General features: G+C 35.6%; 1 protein-coding gene across 1 annotated transcript in view; it reads right to left on the bottom strand.

Moving 5' to 3' along the window:
* Nucleotides 1-847: 847 nt before the first annotated feature.
* LOC135779687 (probable flavin-containing monoamine oxidase A) overlaps nucleotides 848-12,254 on the bottom strand; it is a 45,595-nt gene continuing 34,188 nt past the window's right edge. Inside the window, exon 12 of the mRNA XM_065290491.2 lies at nucleotides 848-1,271. Within this exon, the coding sequence (XP_065146563.1) occupies nucleotides 980-1,271 (292 nt within the window). The 3' untranslated portion in view covers nucleotides 848-979. The remainder of the gene's footprint in view (nucleotides 1,272-12,254) is intronic.

Below are 12,254 nucleotides of genomic sequence, written 5' to 3'. Positions count from 1 at the left end.
TGTATATTATATTGCATTTCTGTCAAGAGACAGAACACATTGCACCTTTAAGCTAAATTACAAATATAATTTAAATATGCAAACAAAAAATATCTAGATGTGCTAGGCAAACTGACAGAATCGACTAATAAATTGTTGTTTGACTACAGTAGTTTATCAGTCTGGCCCACCTTTTATTCAAAACCAGTCTGCCTACACACATTATTCCTAGCACCCCATCGAGAGAGCCATTACACAAACTGAGCATGTTTAAAGAAACCTTGACAAAGTTGAGTATCCAGACGCGTGTTATTCTTCTAAAGCACTGGAACGAATTGAGATGTCCCACAGGTTTGACAAACAGACAGGCACTTACTGTGCATGACAATAACGTTTACAGCTCAGCGTGTCTGCTTGGATTCAGCGCTTACACACATCACATAATAATTATATGGTGGAGTTCCAAAAGCAGCTTGGCAGATCAGATATAGCAATGTCATTTGGGATACGTTCAGCTTTTAATAGTATAATGTTGTATTTGGTGCTCAAATGCAAAACCCTCTAAGTGCCTTTATCATGTTTTTTGAGTAAATGAGCATTTTTTATTTTACTTTTTATGGATTCAGCCAACAAACCAGTATTTCTGTAAAGCGTGAGGCCGGGATTAAGTGGATTTTTGGCGATAAACATATCATTTGTGCTGAGAGCATTCCGTTAATGTCATTATGTAAGTGGTATTTAGTGGTTTTTGCATCTGAGCTCCTCATTTTTACTTGAAGAAGCATCTGCCAAATGCGTAAATAAAACTCTTTGTTAAAAATCCTCTTTTGTGTTCTAGAGAAAAAATATGGATTTGAAACGACATGAATGTAAGTACATGCAATTTAATGACAAAATCATTTTTGAATGAACTGCTTTTTTAATCAATGTCCCAGAACATTCTAGATTGTGTTCTAGGACGTGTTCAAAACACAAATTATTGAAAAATAACCAACTCCCATCAAATCCATTCAAGTCCAAGTTGAGGCCTGGCCAGCAGGTAAGCGGTCACCAGTGCAGCTGCAGTCATGACCACAGTGAAGAAACGGCATGATGTAGATGATCTGCATTCTGAATCCTTTCTTTGATCGTAGGATTTCTGGGTAACCTGCACTGCCTGCAGTTCTTCGTGAGACAGGGAGGATGGGCAAACCTGGGCCAGGACCTCCACAGATGCCCGCTGACCAGACTGAATCGCCCCGCTGAGGTAACCACACCATTCGGTAGCCGTTTCCGTGCCTGCCCAATAAATCCTAACAACAGAGGTAGGGACAATTAAGAAAAGATAAACAGCAAAATGGTCTATAATTACCTTATTTTAAAAGGTCATGAATAATAACGTTGACCTCTGCTCTGACTGGCTGTTTCACAGAGCGGCTGATTTCAGTAGCTTTGTGTGTGTTTCTGTGTGTGTGTGTGTGTGTGCAAACAGACCTTATGTTTGAGCCTGATACAGATGTTGAGGAATAATCAATTATTCAGACATTTCTAAGTGTTAGGTTTGTGTTTATTTTTCTAGTGTGAACCTGCAAAACGAAACTGTAACGTCAATAGAATAATTTTTTCAGCCTACACGTTAGCATATAGCATTAACTATCATATAACGCTAACTTAGCAGTCACAACTTTGTTTTTAGCATTGTAAAAACATTGTAATTCATTTAATGTGTAATTTAACGTTGTGGGCTCACATCTTGACTGTAACATCACAGTCGGTGTTATGTTGAGATTGGCCTGTTTTCCAGCTTTGCATTCCACCACATCCCAAAGATGCTCTATTGGGTTGAGATCTGGTGACTGTGGGGGCCATTTTAGTACAGTGAACTCATTGTCATGCTCAAGAAACCAATCTGAAATGATTCGAGCTTTGTGACATGGTGCATTATCCTGCTGGAAGTAGCCATCAGAGGATGGGTACATGGTGGCCATAAAGGGATGGACATGGTCAGAAATAATGCTTTGGTAGGCTGTGGCATTTAAACGATGCCCAATTGGCACTAAGGGGCCTAAGTGTTCCAAGAAAACATCCCCCACACCATTACACCACCACAACGAGCCTGCACAGTGGTAACAAGGCATGATGGATCCATGTTCTCATTCTGTTTACACCAAATTCTGACTCTACCATCTGAATGTCTCAACAGAAAATGAGTCTCATCAGACCAAGCAACATTTTTTCAGTCTTCAACTGTCCAATTTTGGTGAGCTTGTTCAAATTGTAGCCTCTTTTTCCTATTTGTAGTGGAAATGAGTTGTACCCAGTGGGTCTTCTGCTGTTGTAGCCCATCTGCCTCAAGGTTGTGCGTGTTGTGGCTTCACAAATGCTTTGCTGCATACCTCGGTTGTAACGAGTGGTTATTTCAGTCAAAGTTGCTCTTCTATCAGCTTGAATCAGTCGGCCCATTCTCATCTGACCTCTAGCATCAACAAGGCATTTTCACCCAAAGGACTCCGACATACTGGATGTTTTTCCCTTTTTACACCATTCTTTGTAAACCCTAGAAATTGTTGTGAAAATCCCAGTAACTGAGCAGATTATGAAATACTCAGACCGGCCCATCTGGCACCAACAACCATGCCACGCTCAAAATTGCTTCAATAACCTTTCTTTCCCACTCTGACATTCAGTTTGGAGTTCAGGAGATTGTCTTGACCAGGATCACACCCCTAAATAAATTGACGCAACTGCCATTTGATTGGTCAGGTGTTCCTAATAATGTTAGGACTCTGCCATAGTCTTGTTGGTTAATATGTCTAGTTTTGTATGGCAGGGTTCTAACAGTACAATGTTTTGTGTGGGAGAACGTGGTTTTGGTATTGTCATATTTGACCACGTTTTTCCTTTGTCTTATGACTTCTTCCCTGCTCCCTTGTATTCTCTAGTCTTTGTTTTATGTCTTGTTTAGTCTAGTGTACTGTTTTCATGTGTGTGTATATGTATATGTGTGTGTATATGTATGTGTGTGTGTGTGTGTGTATATATATGTATATATTTATTTATATATATATAAATATATTTATGGTTTTGTCTTGTTGGTGCTGTGGTTGTCTTGTGTTTGTTTTGCAGGTTCACGTGTGCTTCCCTCACAGGTGTTCCTGTTCAGTGTGATTGCCTCCTCATGTCTTCCTCACCTGTTGCTTGTTACAGATGTGGCCTTTAAAAATGCGCGTTTCTGAGAGCAGAATGCCGCGGAGACTTCCGAAATTCTGCGAGATCCCGCAGAAGGGGAGTTCGGTGGGGGACGCAGGAAATATAAAAACCTGTAGAGGGCAGGCGTGTTTCATGTAGGCCATACTGACGACAATGTGTGTGCTCGACTTCATGCTTAGCGTATACTGTATGATATTGAAGTAACATGACACGGATTATCAATGTTTAGGCGATAGACTTTGATGTCATACAAATGCATGCTTTTTGGCAAACATTTTGTTGGCGAAGTTTTCTTTTGCCAGTTACATAAACAGTCACATATTCTTCATAAAAATCGGACTCAAACGCGCATCATTTGTCTTATTTTTTCCGTGTACTTACAGTAGAAGAGACGTGATGTATGATAATCGAGTCTAATAACAAAATAATTCGCGAAGACCTTTGAAGAGACCGAGCGCATTTACGCAATATCATTAACTAGTTTATCTAATTTTACATTTAGTTCATTTTTGCATCTGAACGTTTTAATAGCTTTAACATGTACGGTGCGCTTTTCTGCATTACTGAACAGTAGGCTACTTTTTATATTATCATGTTTCCCTTTACATGGTATGAAACACGATAAAAAGTATGCATTGGTGTTTAATACATTTCACTGAGAATTTGTATAATATGTTATACTTTTGTACTAAGGAAATAAAATCATATTGTGAGTGTAAATATTCATAAATTGGAGGAGTTTCTGAGGTGTTTGTCATCGGCAAAATGTGCAGTTTCTTTGTTGCTGATTAAAAACCGTTGGCTATGTGATTGTTTAAAATTGACATTTTTTCTACTTATTATTAATTTATTTTTTGCCTACATTTACTCAAATAATATCAATGTGAAAATATAAGTAATTCATACTTCAAGTTAGGCGTAAAACTTACACATTTTTGATGTCAAATAGAAATAATAATAATTTGAAATATGCAATTATTACAGTTTAAAAAACTTAAATATATTACTCTGACCTTTTTAAATATATTGACTAAAATAATCTGTAAATGTAATACTTATATTATTAAGGCGTATACATCAAATAATATATGTACATTTTACACAAAATATCTGTTCTATTTTAAGTAATTTATTTTCCAACTAAAAAAATCGCATAACTGCATTAAGAGATTTTATTAAGTTACTTTAATCATTTATTTTAGAGATATTTACAAAGCCACTGAATCATTTTTAACAGTGTGTACATTATGACCTTACGGTAGACTATTATTAAATGCATATAAATAAAAATATGTAAAACTAAATAAAAAATATATCATACACGGACTGTATGTAAGCATACGTTTTCTTGTTCGGTGCACGTGGGTTTAAATGCCGTTTTTCTAAAGAAGAATTTTAAAACTTTATTGGTGGTAGTTGAGAAGAATTCCTTTTTCCATTTCTAAATCATTTTGAGCGCAATATAAATATATCATATTTTTATTCTTATTATATAAGAATACGCAATTTTTACAACATTTTTAACATATGGAAAATATACGTTATGTTGTGTGAATTTCCTAATTACAAGCTTTTGATGAAATTGCACCAAAACTAAACGTGCATAAAAACATAAAAAAGCAATTTAAATAAGCGAAAAATCTTTTTTATGAGCTCAAAATGTTGAATATAATGTGCTATTGCTGAAAATTGCCCATCTCTAAAGGAGAATACACTCTAAAAAAACAAACGGTGCTATATAGCACCAAAACAATTGCTTTGGATCGTAACGATAGAAGAACCATTTTAGTGCCATATAGCACCGGTGAAGAACCAGTGAAGCACCAGTGAAGCACCAGTGAAGCACCAGTGTAGAACCATATAGGGGCCATATAGCACCACATATGGTTCTACATAGCACTATATGGTTCTACACAGGTGCTTCACTGGTGCTTCACTGGTGCTTCACTGGTTCTTCACCGGTGCTATATAGCACTAAAAATGGTTCTTCTATCGTTACGATCCAAAGCAACTGTTTTGGTGCTATATAGCACCGTTTGTTTTTTAGAGTGTATTCATCTTTAAAGTTGAAGAAACAAAAAAGTACTGACAAGCATTCTCAAATATAGCCTATATATTCTGCAAGCACTCAGTTGAGAACAATTCCATTTTCCATTTCTAAATCATTTTGAGCGCAATATAAATGTATCATATTGTTATTCTTATTATATAAGAATACGCAATTTTTACAACATTTTTAAGATATATAAAATATACGTTAAGCGTGTTGTGTGTATTTCCTAATTATAAGCTTTTGATGAAATTGCACCAAAACTAAACGTGCATAAAAACATAAAAAAAATCATTTAAATAAGCGAAAAATCTTTTTTATGAGCTCAAAATGTTGAATATAATGTGCTATTGCTGAAAATTGCCCATCTCTAAAGAAGAATATTCATCTTTAAAGTTAAAGAAACAAAAAAGTACTGATAAGCATTCTCAAATATGTATTCTGCAAGCACTCATTTATCCATAATGATGTAATTTATTTTTTAATAACATATTGTCGCTGTCGGGCAAAGATACTCTCTGGACACCAAGACCATGTCTATGGGTTCAAGAATAACAAAATATTGGCCATTTGAAACTCGAAAGTCATCACTTTATTTTGTCCCATTGTTTTCCATTTTGCGGGTGATAAAACTCCTGTGCACGTCGTTCAAATTCATTGAAATTTTGTTCACTTGTAGTTTAGCAAGTATGTATAATACAATTTCAATAATGTTTTTACACTGCACATCGTCTGAGGAAATCCGAAGTTGCGTCGAGGGGAACCAAGCTGACAGCCGCGACAGCAGAGATTGTCACGTAGTACCTACAAAAGGGTACCTGCAGCGATATCATTCTGGCTTGGTGGGATGTCAGCCAGCGAGAGTCCTCTGATTCTGGCCTTGTTCTTTTACTCCTCAGAGTCTAAAACCAGGAGGGCATATTAAGTATTCATTGTATTTTCATTTTAACAGAGCAGCTATGGTTGCGCGTTTCACACACCTCTCCAAACCACGTTGTTAACACTATGCTTGTTCGACTTCATGCGGCGCCACAAGAACCGACAGCCGGATGACGTCAGAGTACCGCGAAAATGATTCAAGAAATCATATTTCGCCTCGCTCTCGCGATACTGTGACGTCTTCCGGCTGTCGATTCTCGGGGCGCCGCATGAAGTCGAACAAGCCTATTGACAGCAGCAAAAGCTACGCATGCGCTTTTAACTTGTAAAACTCAAAGGTGTATGGGTAATGTAGTCTCTGCTCTCGGTGGGACGAATTAGGTAGCTTGCATTGTGAAGGGCGCTTTGAAAAGCGGCAGCGCAGCCAAATAATTAAATTAAGCCTCTGATTTAAACAGATGTGCAAATGAGCGTTCTGGTACGCTAGAAGTACGTTCTGGGCGCAGGGAGAGGTGGTGGTACGCAAGAGCTATATTTGGAAGTGGCGGTACTGAGTACTGGCGCCTACCGGCCCACATTAAAGCACTGGCGGTAGCAAAGGTAGACGGCCCTTTGAAAAGCAAAAGAAAGCTGATAAAAATGAGAAACCCACACTGAAATAAATTGGAGTAGGATTTAGGCTACTTAACAAAATCTAAACATTTTTCACTCAGAAAAGGCTAGTAAATATAAACAAGGACTGTCCTTTAACTAAGTCTTTCTGGAGTGATATTGAATTTCTAATTGTTCAAAATATTCTTCCAAACTTTTCTTTAACTTATAGACACATTCTTTTTGGTTTTTATGATGATGACAAGACACTATACAATGCAAGCTTTTGTATCAATCTTATTTTAATTACTGGAAAGTTTCATATCCATAAATGTAAATGTACAAAAAATAATCCCCACTTCAATGTCTTCAAACAAGAATTTAGTTTATATTTGGATACAATTTCGACATCTGTTAATAAGAAAGCTGTAAAAACTATTAAAATTTGTAAGTTATTCAATCTTTTACTTTAATTTGATTGTAAATTGCCCTCTCTATCATTATTTTTTTTATTATTTTTTTTTTTTTATTATTATTATTATTTGTATATTTTTTCCCCCTTCATGATCTTAATGTGAATTTCATCAAACTCCATGTACTTCTCTTATCTGATGATTACTTTTGTTTATTACTTGAAATTGACTTTATGTCGCTGTATCTTTCTGTTTGATTGCAATAAAAAAAAAAAAAAAAAAAAAAAAAAAAAATAGTAAATATAAACAAAATTATCAGCAGCTTTAACTTTATTACTTTTTTAATTTTAATTCACTCTTTGTTTCAGCGATGTTTATAAATATACTATATTTTTGCATTTTGATTACAAACTGTTCTACACTGAAAAGAAACTAATGTAATCTTCATGATTTAATCACGTAAAACACAAGTCTAAACACAAGCACCACTTTTCTGAATGATGATAATCACAAACATCCCAGAGTTTGTAAACCAATTGTTTGTAAACATATTTAATGCTAACTACTTAAAAATTCAGAAAATATTTTTTACAGTGTATAAATAAAAAGACATGAAGGAAGTTAATTCCAAAATGTAATTAATTGTACATGGTTTAGCTGCTTGTTTTAGCAGCTACCAGTGACACAGAGTCAAGAAATTAAAAACCACCCACCCCTAGGTCTGCCAATTCTTTGCCAACCCCCAATGCTAATCGATCACCTCATCATCAGGGAATCAAAAGAAAACCGGTTTATCCAGTTTTCACCAGCGCGTTGGGTTTTAATTTCAACCCTTGCAGTTTCTTTGTTAAAATGCTATTTAAGCAAATAGGCCTAATACATACGCTGTATGTTATTTTAAATGAATGTTTATAACTTATAAAATTAAGTGGATATCAGGTAACTTAATTTGACATATGTTGATATAACCTAGGCTCTTTTTGTTATGAAACATGTTCAATGGTTACAGTGCCTCATGGTGGGGTTGAACCCCTGGTTCAGTTTACCCCATCTGGTTCACTTTGCCCCACAGCCACCGTTTTGGAAAACTGCCTAGCTTAGTAATTCAGGCTAATCTTTAGCTAAATCATTCACATGGTTTTATACATTAGCCTATCACCAATATGTATGGTATAAATATTTAGACCTGGATAAATCTACTTTGACATAACAGCCATTATACCTGGTATGTATACATTTTACTTTGATAGGATAAAAACTGTTTTTTTTTTTTTTTTAAATCATACTTTAATCATAACTCTTTAATTTGTCCTTCTCTTTAACATAGCCAAATATAAATTATGGTTGCTACCTGTATTTGTGGTCACACGGCTACAAATCTGTATGGTTGCCTAGATAAAGGGGGTGGGTCAACTTACCCACTGGCTCACTTTGCCCCACTCTCCCCTACTTGGTATTGAGAAACGGGCATTGTTTATCGAAGCCGGAGCGCGAGCTACAAACTACAGAGCGAGTGCGCGGGTGCACAATGGTGAAAGAGCAACTCACGATGTAAATAACTAAACCAGTGCTCGCAGTACAGACACTTTATATTTTAGCGTACTGCGTACCTTCACTTTCTTTTGCGTGCCACCACTTCTCATGTTGCTGGTACTTTGCCTTAAAGAGTCAAAGGGCGTTTCTATGTGGCGCTGCGCAGACAGTTCGGCAACTAAGACATCAAAGTACCGCGAGAGCAAGTCGAAATGTTACAAATGGTCCGACTTTACCTTTGCTCTCGCGGTACTCTGATGTCATACGCCGACCAGTCAGCGCCGCACCATTTAAAGTCGAACACACAAAGCGTCAAGGCAGGGCCGCTGGAAGTCATTTTGAACAGGGGGTGCTGTGAATTTTTTTAACCAAAAAACCTATGAGCCTATAGGCCTATTTAAAATACATTTTAAAAATAAATACATTGAGATTTACTACTTTATTGTCATATACACTTCAGGGCACACAGCCAGGGTCTGAAACACAGACATCATCAGTTCTCAGATGAATATGCGCTATTAATCAGAAGCAAAAATACTTATCCCAGGGGGAATTACTTTCGTTACAATTTACATACAACATATAATATTATAACAACATATAATATTAATTAAACTTCACAGTTTTCAATGTCCATGCGGACGAACATATTTTACTTTCGTTTTTAAGTTAAGATCACACGTCGATTAACAGATGTAAAATATTCTTACATTAACATACCTAGTATATTTTTATATAGATCTTTTTTTACTAAATAGTACTATTACTGTCTTTTTTAAACATATAAATAATTCATAATTTGAACAAAAATAATAATGGGTTTAGTTCTGATATTGTATACTTTTAATAAGAAAAACATGGTGTATAATTACATTTTTAGAATAGGCTTTATATAAGGTTTGTACTGTAAAAATACTTTATTTGTTACAAACAAAAGATAAAGAATTTACAAACGTGTGGAGAGCCATTTCAGCACTTGGACAGCGAAATGTTTTTTTTAAAAGCATTACTTAAAATGTTTTCTCATCTCACCATATCTACAGGTGCAGAGTCATTATATACAATAAATCCGTTGGGTAGCATTTAAAAAAAAACATTTAAAAGTAGATGCATTTGTTTAAAGCAAAGCATTTATTTACTTAGCTACAGATGAAGCAGCTCTTTGCGCCTTCTAACGTCTCATAATTGGTCATCATTTATGTCCAAGAGACTCAATAATAATCTGTTACATTTTAATCCTTTAATTTTTCATATTAAAAAGCGTTTTTGTGCTGCTGCGCATCCATGTAATAAACAAACCCGCGTTGTCATTCCGTTAATACGCATATTATCAACGCGCTCTTTACTCGAACAGAAAAAACTCGCCTCGCGAATTGCGCCGGTTGTATAGAGATTCCAAAGTCTCTCATGAGCTAGAGGACAAATATCCAGGGAGTTCAGTATTTCTGTGTGGGCATGCATCAGGGAAAGGTGTGTGAGTCTTTTCTGGGTCATGGTGCTGCATACCAATGTCTTCAAAAGATGCAAGGCGGAGAAAGTGCGCTCGGATGAGGCCACGGATAGGCACAGTAATGAAATTAAAATCCAAAATACACGTAATAACCTACGTGTGTCAAAAATAATTTCCTAAAATATTCATAAGTAATATATCAATTGTGCAAAATATTTTAACCTAAAAAAAATATATTTCTCGCCTTCCCGCGACCATGCGTCAAGGTCTGGAGGAAAATGATACCTGCCCGGATCCCACGCACGCATCTGCAGTTATATACATTTTACAAAACCAGTATTCATTAGATTTTAAGAACTTTTTTGCCACTTTTAAAACTGTAAAACTAAATAAAAAAGATATCATATGCCGAATAAGCATGTAAGCATATGTTTTCTTGTTCGCTCCACGCAACACGGGTTTAAACGCCGTTTTTTTTCTAAAGAATAATGTTTACACTTTATTGGTGGTGGTTGAGAATAATTTATATTGCTTGCAGAATAATGTATATTGCATTTTAGCGCAATATAAATGTATCATATTGTTATTCTTAAATTAAAGAATACTAATATATTTTTTACAACATTTTTAACTTTAAAACATACATATAAAGATGCTTTGTACAATAGCTTTGCTTCTGACAACAATTTTCTGTAATAAATCAGTAAATGAATCACAAAATGTGTTGAAAGTGGCGAATAAAATGCTTGTCAATTCAAACAAAGGTGTATAAAACCGCTTTAATTAACAATAACTAAACTGTGCTCTTTTGCATACCTCTACTTTTCTCATGTCTTTCTTTATACCACCTTTATCTTTTTAAAATCTTGCCACTTTTAGAAATAATTTGTTTGCATTTTTTGTATACTGCACACTTTATTTGCATCAACTATACCCATAATAACATTTTCTACGTTTTTCTTTCAATAAGGAAATCTGTTTATTGTTATGAATAACGGCTGAAAGGATAAAAAAAAATCATAACACTGACTGCCTATATGCGCAAGAAAGGTATTATTAAAGTTTTAAATATGTAAAACTAAATAAAGATATCATATGCCCACTGTACAGTATGTAAGCATAGGCCCATGTTTTCTTGTTCGCTCTGCGTGGGTTTAAACGCTATTTTTCTAAAGAATATTTTTTTAACTTTATTGGTGGTGGTTGAGAAGAATTCCTCTTTCCATATGTATAGCATTTTAGCGCAATATACATGTGTCATATTATTGTTCTTAATATATTAAGAACAATAATACTAATATATTTTTACAACATTTTTAACTTTAAAACATGTATTTTTATACCACATGAATCTCTTTAAAATAGTAATACTTTTAGAAAAACGGACATAATTATTAATATTATAAACAAACAATGAAACGGTGTCAAAATTCGACAACACAAATAATTAAGATATTCATTGTAAATAGAGTTAAGGGTATTAGGCTCACACTAAATTCTTTGTTGCACTTAGTATAAATGCCCATTGCACGTACAGTCATCTTAATAAATGTATGCGCTGTTATGCTGGCAAGAAGGGGTTGACGTCACTTTGCTGTTTTAATAGAAATATTAAATATTCAGCAATGCCCTTATTAACTTCTGGAAACAACCGCAATGACAACGCATATAAAAATGTAGTTTTTTATGCGCCACCTGGTGGATTTTCTGTGAAGCGAAACACATTAAGGGAAAAGGGAAAGTAGCCCCCCCGAAAACACTTGCAGAATTCTGCGTGACTCCGCGAGACGATTTGGCGAATGCCGCGGGAGAAAACGCGCGTTTTTAAAGGCCACATCTGTATCCCGTCATCTTGTCAGTGTATTTAAGCCCTGTGTGTTTAGTGTGTGGTTGCAAGTTCGTCTGTCAATGTCAGTATTGTCTATGTACTCGCCTGTTGCTGTGTAGGTACCTGCAAGTTACTTTACCAGCTAGTTCAAGTCTTGTCTTGTCGTTCGTTTGTCAGTTTTGCCCAGTTTGTTGTTTTGTTCAGTTTGCCCGTGCCCAACTGTGCTCTCTGCTGTCCAGGATCGATCTGGCTGCTCACTGAAGACTTTGAGACTGTGTTACCAGTATTAGAGTGAGACTCTCAGCGGCCCTGTCGCTGTCCAGCAGCGGGTCATCCTCGCTG

The sequence above is a fragment of the Paramisgurnus dabryanus genome, chromosome 10, assembly GCF_030506205.2.
Source record: "Paramisgurnus dabryanus chromosome 10, PD_genome_1.1, whole genome shotgun sequence".
Taxonomy (NCBI): domain Eukaryota; kingdom Metazoa; phylum Chordata; class Actinopteri; order Cypriniformes; family Cobitidae; genus Paramisgurnus; species Paramisgurnus dabryanus.
This window is presented reverse-complemented; position numbering and strand designations above follow the sequence as displayed.